This window comes from Pseudoliparis swirei, chromosome 7, assembly GCF_029220125.1.
Source record: "Pseudoliparis swirei isolate HS2019 ecotype Mariana Trench chromosome 7, NWPU_hadal_v1, whole genome shotgun sequence".
In the NCBI taxonomy this organism is placed as follows: Eukaryota; Metazoa; Chordata; class Actinopteri; order Perciformes; family Liparidae; genus Pseudoliparis; species Pseudoliparis swirei.
The window spans coordinates 13124320-13136139 of NC_079394.1; the positions used below are offsets into that span (position 1 = coordinate 13124320).

Consider the following 11820-nt stretch of genomic DNA (forward strand, 5'->3'; position numbering starts at 1 on the left):
ATTACATCCCGACACACACAACAGTGTTGTCCTTTTCAGAAGTGAAGGTTGCTGACCCCTCTTCCTGGAGCCTTCACTATGGCTACATTGACCTTTGAGGCTAGAGAGTGTGTTTGCGCCCAACAGTTGCAAGATTATGCATTTCACGCTCGACTCGGGATGGGTATCGGGGTTTTTTTTCCGATACCGACGCTAAACCGGTACTTTATAAACGATACCAATGCCTTAACGGTGCCAGAACCGATACTTAAAAAAACAAAAACACAAAACGCTGATTGATAATGACGACATTAAAAACCTCTTCGGCCATATTCCCTGTAAAAGCTGTTCTTGTGGCGACAGACAAAAAATGGATATCAGACTGTTGCGCTCGTTGCTAGCGCTAGCTACGAGCTAGCTTAAACATGGTTATAATGGCTTATTTATTATTTGTTGGCCTACTTTTATAAATGCAAGACTTGCAATCAACATTACGGTACTAATCTGAGTTCAGGCTGCTCTTGTCATCATCGGTCTCCTCCACGTTTTCAAGGGGACTGTCTCCCAATCGCGCCCAGCCTGACCTCTGGTGTGCTCGGCACGGGCTCACGCAGAAAGTGAAACAAGTACACGCCTCCGCTTTCATTGATTTGTGTGGATGAAAAGAAGTTTTATTGGCCGCCGAAAATGTGTGGAGGTCCTGTATAGAAGCCACCAGTGCGGGTATTTATTAAATATGTTTAGCACCTGAGGCGCGAGCTTTCACATCTATAACAGATCAATTTCCCCTGAGCCTGAGGAGTGACGACCTATTTCCTTTGAAGGGCTCCCCGTACATATATCTGCTATGAACTACCCAGCGAGCTCACAGGGAGACATTACTGGTGTGAATGTGTTGCAACGTGACGGCATGAAAACACGACCCGTCATCGAGTTGTGGAGCCTTTGTTCTACCGCAAATGGGAGGAGCCGATGGCAACATGTAGAGCACGTGTTTCCATCAGCCAGCCATCTATTCATCCATCCATTCATCCATTCATCCATGCATCCATCCAGCCATTCATCCATCCAGACATTCATTCATCCATCCAGCCATTCATCCATCCAGCCATCCATTCATCCATCCAGCCATCCATCCATCCAGCCATTCATCCAGCCATTCATTCATCCATCCAGACATTCATCTATCCAGAGATTCATTCAGTCATCCCGTCATTCATCCATCCATCCAGCCAGCCATTCATTCATCCATCCAGCTATTCATTCATCCAGCCATATATCCATCATTCCATCAAGCCATTCATCAATCCATTCATTCATCCATTCATCCAGCCATCTATCCATCCATCCAGCCATTCATCCATCCAGCCATACATCCAGTTCCAGGCCTCCTCCCAAAGAAGTTGGGTGACTCCAGACTTCTTCCATACTTCTTCCAGATTACATTGAGTGTTTAAGTATTTTACTGGTAGTGATGGAGGCTGCTGATGGGAGGTGGATGAGGGGATCAAAGGCATCCGTGAAAATGATTCATGCATGAAATACAGTGTAATAATATCTCATCGATAAGCCTCATTGATTACTACTCACTCTCTTTTCACCAAAACAAAGCTTTATTAAATTTCTGTTCATCATTGTTGTTATTGTGCAGATCTCTGAACAGTTAATCTGTTGTTCCCAAAATATTTTAGAAATATTCTGCTAAAGACAATCAGCAGAATAACCTCGTGGCTCGCCAATGAAAACTAATGAGTTGATTGTGATCTCATCTCGTCACACCAAACACCTTTTCATCACTTCAGTCATTGCGTGAAAATAATAAAAAATAATCCATGTCATTATCAAAAATCGACACATATTTGCCGAGAAGTTATAAAGTGTTTGTGGTTTTCTACTGAAATATAGCAGCTTGTTTCACTGTTGCAGTCTTAGTTTGTCATTTTGCACTGATGACCTTCCATGAAAGTGATTCCTACATAAATATATGTATTGTATACATGCAATACCTCCTTGTCTGTGTATTACACTATTGCACAGTATTGACTTTCCCCAGTCAACTGTAACCTGCTACTGAAATCCAAATCTAAGCAGCTCAGTGTGATTGATACACAATCGAATTCAGCTAGACAAAAGTGACATTCTAGTCTAGTGCAATAAACGATCAGCATCAACAAAGATGAAAAGGGAAACAACGACTTGAAAGAAACATTTCCAAGGTTTGCTGCCGCTGTGAAAACCCCACCACGAGTAAGGCTCACACAGCTTTTCAGTTGGGTGTCACTCGGCAATTTATTGGCACTATATTGCATGAATGAAAAAAGTTTGACCCTTTTCCGGACACACGCAATAGAGTTATGATGTCCCGGGGAAAAAAACACGGTCATGCTTACTGTTTAAAAAGTCGTCCGATACACATGTCAGGCCGATGCCGACTCAAACAGCTGGATGGGAAACCAACAACAATCCCATTGTCCCAGTGCATGTGAATGTGTTTAGATGTATTAGGTTATCACTTCTTGGTATCGCCAACAAGAAGTGGAACAGAACAAGACAACGGTCACTGCATGTTTAGTAGGGTTCAAAACAGCACAAATTATGTATAAAGCAAAACATAATTTACTTCCTGGCAATATTCAAAAAATATTTAGAGATAGAGAAGGGGAGTATGATCTAAGAGGGAGATGGAATTTGAAACAAACAATTGCTCATACAACTCTGAAAAGCAGGTGCATATCTGTCCGGGGGGTGAAGGAGTAGAATAATTTCACTAATGAAAAAAAAAGTTTTAAAACATGACTCTGGAGAAGTATGGACGTGACGGTATTGATAACGCATAAGAAGTTAAGAAGTAACGTAATATGGCGACAAATGTTAGAATTTCTGGTTTGTTTGCTCTGTTTTATATTTATATGGTTCTTTGGAACAAGTTGTTTAAGCAATTGTAGGTTAGAGCGCTTATAAGCTAGATAGCTTCAGCCTTAACCCTTTCGGTCAACCATTTGTATCTTTCTTCTTTTTTACAATTCCTGGTGGTTGTATATTTTGCTGATCGAAATAAAATGAAATAAAAAATAAACTCATTCATTCATGTTGGATCCGGGGATCATTCTTAGAGTCGGGGAGTTACGGAACAGGAAGCAGCAGTGAGCTGTTAGGAAACAGGCTGCACACCTCCAAGGTCACCAGTTATGCTCAACCTTGTAGCATGTGCAACAGGAAATGTCACTTTTGACATCAGATCACGATCAACTGTCAAGTCCATACGCTCCACGATCACATCTTCTGATCTGCGAGACCACGTGGCGAGATGGCCGTGGTCGCATTGATGTGCGGACACGGCTGACTTCAACCACAGACTTATGTTATTAACCCTTGTGTTGCCTTCGGGTCATTTTGACCCGATTCAATATTTAACCCTCCTGTCGCCTTCGGGTCAATTTGACCCGATTCAATGTTTAATGTCGGTGTTCTTTCGGGAGTCAACAAACAAACATAAAGTACCTCACACTTAAACTTGGAAAACAATATTAATTCTAATAATTTTCTGGAGATTTTAATAGCTGGGGTCATATTGACCTCAAGGGTAAAATATGTTAGTAAATATAAAGGTAACAGGAGGGTTAAACATTGAATCGGGTCATATTGACCCGAAGGCGACAGGAGGGTGAAACATTGAATCGGGTTAAATTGACCCGAAGGCAACACAAGGGTTAAAACAACACAAGTATGATTGGTTGCACCGTAAACCAACAGACTAGAGAAGTGTAACCACTGTAACTTGAAATGTCTAGAAATGAGAACTGCCTGAAAATCACAGATAATAACGGGCAATATCTTGTTCGGAGGGAGACCTTTATGTCGATCCGTCCACTGAATGGCTCGTCTAGCCTGTCTGAGTCTGCTGCCCTCTGTGACATCAGGTGGGCTCTGGGAGCTCAACGCTACTTCTTTCTTTCACCCCACGCTGAAGAAATACCTTTTGAAAGATTGCAAAAATATGCAGTAAAGACAGGATACCATATTATATATACACAGTATTTATCCTTCACATAAAAAACACCCGTCTATACATCGATGGATGCAAGTCACCGAGCTGTTCTGAAGCAGTCTATTAGAACATCGCTTTGAATGTCGATTAATAATGAGAATAAGATCCACCAATCCATACAGTGGAGAAAGCCCCCCCCCCCCCCCTTTTTGCTTAAGTATGCAGCCGGAGACAGAGATCTTCTGAAAGCAGAGACTTCAATAACAAGTAACAAAGTCCAGTTGGTTCATGAAGCACCTGAACTATACTTTATCTTCCATAAGCACCAACAACCAGCCACAGACGTAGAACTTCCCCCTGTGGATCTGTTTTGGACCTGGTCATCGCTGTGATGTCGTACATTTACCAAACCGTATTCTAAAGATATAACCAGCGTTCTGGGGCGTGAGTCCACCGACGATATCAATCACTGCACCAGAAACTTCCCCTCCCATCGCTCTCATTTGCATACTCATCACGACTCTGGTCGAGAATCCGTTTCCACGCCGCTAACGAGATCAACGCGGCTGTAAACCGCCAGAGGACGTTTCATCCATCAGAAGGGCTGTAGAACTAATCTAAATGTCTTCCTCGGGACATCCTCCCTCTAAAACATCCAGTTGGAGGTTTGACGGCCAAGACGCCGACTGAACACAAATTTCACATCAGAGCGTAAGTCAACACAAATATGGCTCATTAGATAAAAAATGTCCGAAACCAAAGTATAGATGGACCCGCCTCCTCGCCATCGTGGAGGTTAGAGATACACCGGGGTCAACTTCCACGCACGCATGCTCCCCTCTTGGATTGGGGCCGGCCTCTTCGTCTCTGCAGGAAGAGGAAGAGAGGGGGGGGGGGGCTACGAGGTTGACTTATAGGGCCCGACAGTGGCTCCTGTTCACGGACCTAATTTAAGAGCGGCTTCTGCTTCTGTCTAATTCACAATTTAGTAGGCCATCAGTCAGCCTGCTCCATTGTGGTGTAATCGGCGCCGCCGACACTCAGGCGAGGGGATTAGCGGGCGACTGTCATAGATACGCGACTGGCACAGATACACGGGCACAGGAGGAGTGGGCACGCCGAGTTCAAAGGCCCCCCCCCCCACCACCACAAACTGAATGCAGAAGTGGTGGCGTGTGATGGGGCCACACACATGTTTTTTTCCGCGTGCGAGGAGGGAGGAGTGATGTTGTTCATTGTCTGACAGTAGAAAAATAACTGCACAGAGAGAGGATTAAAGCCTGGTGATCTGGGAGGTGGGGGGGGGGGGTCAGCTTCCTCTTCATAAACAACTACAATGTTTACTCGTTTATCCATTTAGTTCCTCTGTCTCGCTGATTGGCACTGACGGGCTGGGACATCCTGGAGCGGATGGATCCGAGGATATCTGAGGCCAGCATGCCAATGTCTGTCTGTGTGTGTGTGTGTGTGTGTGTGTGTACTGTATAAACAAATGCAGTGCTACTTGAAGGGTGCGGCCAATTAAAAGCAGCCCCTGAAGGAGCGTGCTCATCCGGATGCAGTGCACACTGCAGCGGGCTCTCTGAGTGGGTCTCTGTAACGAAGGCGTTATTACCAAGGCGGCTGCGGAGCGCTCCACGTATTGACGTCCTCGTCCTTTTCCACACGGAGCAAGCGATGGGAAATAGAAACACGACGGCTCGCAGCATCACACGTGTAGAAGGAAGCCAACTTACATTGTGATGTATGAATCTGTTTTGTTTGTGTTTTTTTACACGCCGTCCGATAACGCAGAAATAGTCATTTAATTGGATGTGAAATCTTTTTCAATAATACAATATCATTTTAATAGCAATAATAATCTTACAAGGTTAAATCAAATGCTTCCCAATAGAATTACCTTCAAAAGTATCAAAGGATGTTATCCTACTAAATGCATTGTTCTGGTAACTTATACAAGAGCTGCTAATATTGACTTATTTTAATTTTAGTTTGTCTCTAAGAAATTATATAAATAAGTAGGGATGCACCGATCTGATCGGCGCCGATCCATATCGGCCGATATTCCCATTATCGGTTTTGATCGGCGTTCTCAAAACGGCCGATCAGATGACGTAACATCTGCGAGAACTATCAGAGACGTTTCAATCGCGGCGCATCGCAACGGAGACGATGCGCCCGGCGAGGGCCGCAGAGTGAGAGGTCCACGAGGGGATCCTCACCACCGAGCGGCGTCCCCGTCCCCCGAGTTGAATCACTGGGTCAACTCAGCCGAGACTCACATGTCTGAGCCCCTATAGACTGATGTTCACGGTAAACGCATTCCATCGGGAGCGTGCGAGGGTTTTGATAAAGTTAGCGGAAGGATTTAAGTGGCAACATCCGGTTTTGCAAAGTTAGCTGAAAGAACCACGTGAAACATCCGTTGATCAAAATAAGATGTCGACAAATCAAACACGAACATATAAAAGTAAACAATGAACTGATTTTGTATCTTTATAGATCGTTTCTGAGATTTAGCTTAAATTATGCTAACATTAAAACATTTGTACTGTACAAAGGAAGAGTTTATAAAAAATAAGTCAGACTTTTGTATGTTAAAAAAAGTCCTGTAAATAGATTTCCCCAAGAGTTCCAGGAAATGAATAATGTAGATGTGTTCCATACATATCTGAAATCCCCTACAATATCAATCAAACAATTTTAATGTATCAATTAGGACATTTTTCAAAGTAAAAGTTCTAAATGTTTAAAGAAATCGGTAATTTCTTTAATGTTTGAGTTGCTTTATATATGTATTTCCTCATAGTCCTAGGCAATAATGCTACACAAGAAATAGAATGCTTCAATCGACACCGTGATCGGTGATCGGTATTATCGGATCGGCAGATACTGATTTCAGTGATCGGTGATCGGTATTATCGGTGATCGGCAGATACTGATTTCAGTGATCGGTGATCGGTATTATCGGTGATCGGCAGATACTGATTTCAGTGATCGATGATCGGTGATCGGCACCAAAAACCTGATCGTGCATCTCTATAAATAAGTATCAAAAACAGAAATGTGTTATCCATCCACGTCATGTGGGTTACCTTGGAGTCACATTCTGGAAATGAAATACATATAAAACCAGGATGTAGTAAAAGAAAGTGCATTATTCCTCAATATAACAATAAATATCAAAAGAGATATAAGAAATATGTAAATTATCAGATTGTTGTCATATAGACTAACACCTAAATAAACACGTATGGTGTGTATGTTTAAGCATTTTTGTGTATTTAGAAAAGCGCTATATAAGTTTGAATGATTATTATTAGTATTTTTTATTATTATTATTATTATTAAGTTGTAAATAAATATACAAAACTTCAATCAAATCGACACGTCTGCTTTTTTCCAGAAGAGACTAAAGGTGCATCTGATTTATAAACACATTAAACAGGTCTGGAACCGGTCCTCGGTCTTGTTCTGCAGCCCAAACCCACACGATGCACTCACCGGGGGCCATGTTGACTCTGTTGCTGTGGTTGGATGATGAGGAAGACGAGGAAGAAAAGAATCAGAATCCTTAAGTCTGAGTTCTAGAACTCTCGCCACGCCTCTTCTCCACCAATCAGATTGGAGCGAGTCGACCCCGGACACATCTGGACGGATGTTTACTCGATTATTTCTCTCATTACCACACATTGGTCTCATCGTATGTGTGTTTGTTGTGTGTGTGTGTGTGTGTGTCTCTGTGTGTGTGTGTGTGTGTGTGTGTGTGTGTGTGTGTGTGTGTGTGTGTGTGTGTGTGTGTGTGTGTGTGTGTGTGCAATGGTTCTGGCAAGAGAGGCCATGTTCTCTAGCTTTCTGGGAAATGATCTAATCCCTTTTCATTTTTCCCAGATGTTTCCAGGTATTCTTCAACCAATCCCACTGACCCCCAACTCTTCCTCCTCCTCCTCCTCGTATCACTCTTCAATCCCTTTATTGACCTCTATTGTTGACCAGAAGGAGATGGCAACAACGTTGGCAAAACATGACTGATTACCCCTCCTCTTCTTCGGAGTTCATAATGAGGAGTATTAGTCTTCATAGCTGGAAAGGTCAGAGCAGCGAAGGACTTGGAACACAGTGAATAAACGAGACTCGGAGTGCCTTGAAATCCAGGCCGGGCTTAAAAAAAAGAAGCTAAAAATGAAAGCCAGAAACTTTGGCACACGCCGGAGCGTCGATGAGTCGCATTGCTCAACAACCTTTCCAGCTACAGATTCATGATTATTGTCGTCCTGCTGTGAACAATAACACATTCCCACACTGGAGAGAAGAAAAGAAAAAGCTCTCGCTTTGCTGCAGATGACACGCGATAAAGGACAACCACCGAGCCCCCCCCCCCCCACACACACACACAGTCAAACCCATACATACACAAGGATGGATCGCACTAAATCAGTCATTGTCGTTCTTTTCTTCTTCTTTTTTTTGTTGTTGTTTGTTTGCCGGCTAACACATTATCTCGCCACCGCAGATGCTTCATCTTCATTTTTGTTCTAAATAGGGCGGAGGGGTTTATTTGTTGGCCCGGCCCCACCAAAACAACAGCAACGCTTTAACTAAACGAAGACGGGAAGAAAAAAAGGGCCTCATTGTGTAGTGGTTTAAAACTCCCGAAGAGAAAAGCGTTTACTCTCCACATAATAAGGTTGTATCATTAATTTGGGGCGTGATTGGCTTTGCTTGGCAGATGGCGACGGCCCCCCCGAGCAACAGCTTTCCCACCGAGCCGTTTGATCATGTGCTGACTGGGTGGGAACGGAAAAAAAGGAAAAGAAAGAATGTAAATTGAAGTCCTTCCTCACGCTGACCCTTTAAGCACAAGACACGACAGCCGTATCGTCTCCGCCACATCAGACGACTTCAGAGACGGTTACCAATTAGAACCGCAGGAGAGAGAAGAAGAAGAAGAAGAAGAGAAGAAGAAGAGAAGGAGAGCATCAGACGAGGTGCTACATCATTGCTGGGGTGATGAAAACCTGCCTGTGGGTCTCTGAGGGACCCAGAGCCATTCTGTGCCAACGGATAGGGTGGGGTGGGGGGGGGGGGGGCACTTTCATTTGCATCACCCTGTGACACTCATCAGAGGGAATGCACAAGTAGACACCGCCGCTGCCTCTTCTGATTTAAATGCAAAGTTACTCCGTCGGCGCAGCGATAATCTGCAGCTTTCCAGCCATAATCCTGCAGTTTTAGCCGAGTAATGAACAACGTGAGGAAGAGTGAGGAAGAGGGGGGATGTACAGCGGGTTGCATAAGCGCTGCGTGCCTGTGTGTGTGTGTGTGTGTGTGTGTGTGTGTGTGTGTGTGTGTGTGTGTGTGTGTGTGTGTGTGTGTGTGTGTGCGCGTGTGTGTGTGCTGGGGTGGGGTGGGGCAGGGTGGAGATGAGTTATTTTTTCCACCATGCTCGTGATGGAACAAATTGGATGAAGCCCTAACGTGCACGCGCTCACCAAGCTTCACACGCCAAGGTGAGGTTCTCTCTGCGCACTGCGTTCAGCGTGTTGACTCAACACGGGGGCACGCGGGGCACGCGACCGGGCGCGCGGGTAGGACAAACACGCGCACTGGCATGCCAGGTGCTTCCTCCTCCTCCTCTTCCCCGCCCCTCTCCACCTATCCGCGCGCACATGCACTGGCGCGCACACACAGACACACACACACACGTACACACTTTCGTGCATGCTCCTGCCAAGAAATGGCATTTCCGGCGGGACTGGAGGAGCATCTCGGTCCTCGTTCAAATAGATCGACGTCCAGTTGGTGAAAGCTATAACAAAAACTAAAACAGAAGAAGAAAAAGAGAAGGCACAATTCCCGAGTCTTTTTGGAGGCTCCCTGAGTGGAATAATAAAAAACACCAATTAGCCTACAAGCCGAGGGTTCTGGAGAGGAGAGTGGTTCTGTTGGACCGTCTGCGGGACTTCATCACGAGGAGCACCGTGCCCAGACGCGCTCATCGAAAGCCCGGGGTTAAGTTGCGTTATTATGGAGAGCATATTGACCACACGCACACACACACACACGCACATACACATGCGCGGTGTCTCGCGCACTGACACACGCAAGCATGCAAAGGGAGAGAGAGAAAGAGAGAGAGAGAGAGGTCATGCACACAATCTGCTTTATGACGCAATTAGGAGAGGAGTCAAGGTCGTTCACAGCCGCAATAACTGGTATTGACGCTGCTTCCTTTAGTCCACACCAGTGCAACTGTGCAGATTGCAGGTGGACCAGTTTAACCAAATGCCCCCCCCTCCACCCCACACCCCCCCCCCCCCACCCCACACCCCCTCCACGAGGAAGCCAGCTGAGTGAACTCCAATTAGGGCATTTGATGCATCTTATGGCTGTGACACACTGCTGTGGATTTGAATCATTGCGCAATAAACACACCGCGCGCGGATCTCTCCCCTTCTGCTTTTTATTGCGCGAAAAAAACAAAACTTTACAGAGACGTGTCGCGTCTGATTGCGTACTCACCGTCCATCATCACGGTCCTCATGGTGTTGGAGACGTGAGGGTGAAATCCAGACGCGCCGTGTTAAAATCCAAAAGTCGAGTGAAATCCTCGGGCGTGCGCGCGGAGAAGCGAGAGGATATCCGCGGTGTTATTGCAATGCGTGTGCGGGGTGGGGTGGGGGGGGGGGGGGGGGTATATAGTGGCAAATCCAGTGCACAGTGGAGACTGTGAGCACCCCCTGCACCCTTCAAACTTTAGCCGTAGGTGTTCCCGAGTGGGGAGCCACGTCTCCGGCTGCACCCGGGTTCAGTCATGTGGACGGTCAGGAAGAAGAAGAAGAAAAAAGAGAAGTAGCAATAAACATCCAGAGGGGGGTTCAGTAGACGCCAGTCGACACCTACCCAATTTTTTTTTAAAGATGTAGGACGGCGCAGACAAGACAGCGGGGTTGCGCAATAGTGTTTTAGCGCACAAGTGGAGACTCGGCGGCGCGGGCGGAACCCAAAATCATCAGGAACGGATCCATGTTTGTTTGTTTGAGTGGAAAAACGCGGCAAATATCCGGGCGGGCGCGAGCTCTCTCGCCCCGCTGTGTCATTTCCCCAAGTACACCGAGGAGGAGAGGAGGAGAAAGAGAGGAGAGAAAAGTGTGGCGGATGCGCACCGAGGTCGGGCCGCACTGCTGGAGCCTCGGTGCCCGTTTGCCACGGGGAGGCGGGGCGGAGGGGGGAGGGGGCGGGGCTGCGAGAGAGAGAGAGATGAATGTTATATTTGTCACGCTGCAAAAAATATACCTATGTCTATACATATCTCTCTCTCTCTCTAAGTCTCTATATATATATATATATATATACCTATACATCTGTAGCTATAGATGGTCCTCCTAGATTACAAAGTGGATTTCCTTCAGGATGAGATTTCACGCATGTAGAACAAAAAAATTAACCGGAAACAGAAGTGATGGACTTATTCAGAAGGACATGTCTTGCAGCGCAGAGCTCTAATGAATGTTTCATGTGCTGTGGGGTGGAGGAGGTGATGGTGTGTGTGTGCGTGTGTGTGTGTGTGTGTGTGTGCGCGCGCGCGTGTGTGTGTTAGAAAGTTGACGTGAGGGGAATCTATTGGGATCGGACAGGGACAGGTGCGCGCATGCATACAAAAAATTCCCTCGTGCCCAAAGAAACAGGCACAGCTGGAGGAGCGCGGCCCGCCCGTGGGACGTTCCGCTCCCTCCCGGGGACGGGACGGATCCGCGCGCGCTGCTCTGACACCGTTTTCAGTTCTGCTTGGTTAACCGGACAGACAGGGGGGGAAAAACACATTTTAAAAACCTCAAACCGAAGTGAGCCTC

At 46.0% G+C, this 11820-nt stretch overlaps 1 protein-coding gene across 1 annotated transcript in view; it reads right to left on the reverse strand.

Annotated features, from left to right (window-relative positions):
• The window catches only part of rtn4r (reticulon 4 receptor), a 49376-nt gene extending 38261 nt beyond the window's left edge, over window positions 1-11115 (reverse strand). Inside the window, exon 1 of the mRNA XM_056419814.1 lies at window positions 10490-11115. Coding sequence (XP_056275789.1) covers window positions 10490-10511 — 22 coding nt within the window. The 5' untranslated portion in view covers window positions 10512-11115. The remainder of the gene's footprint in view (window positions 1-10489) is intronic.
• Between the last annotated feature and the right edge of the window lie 705 nt (window positions 11116-11820).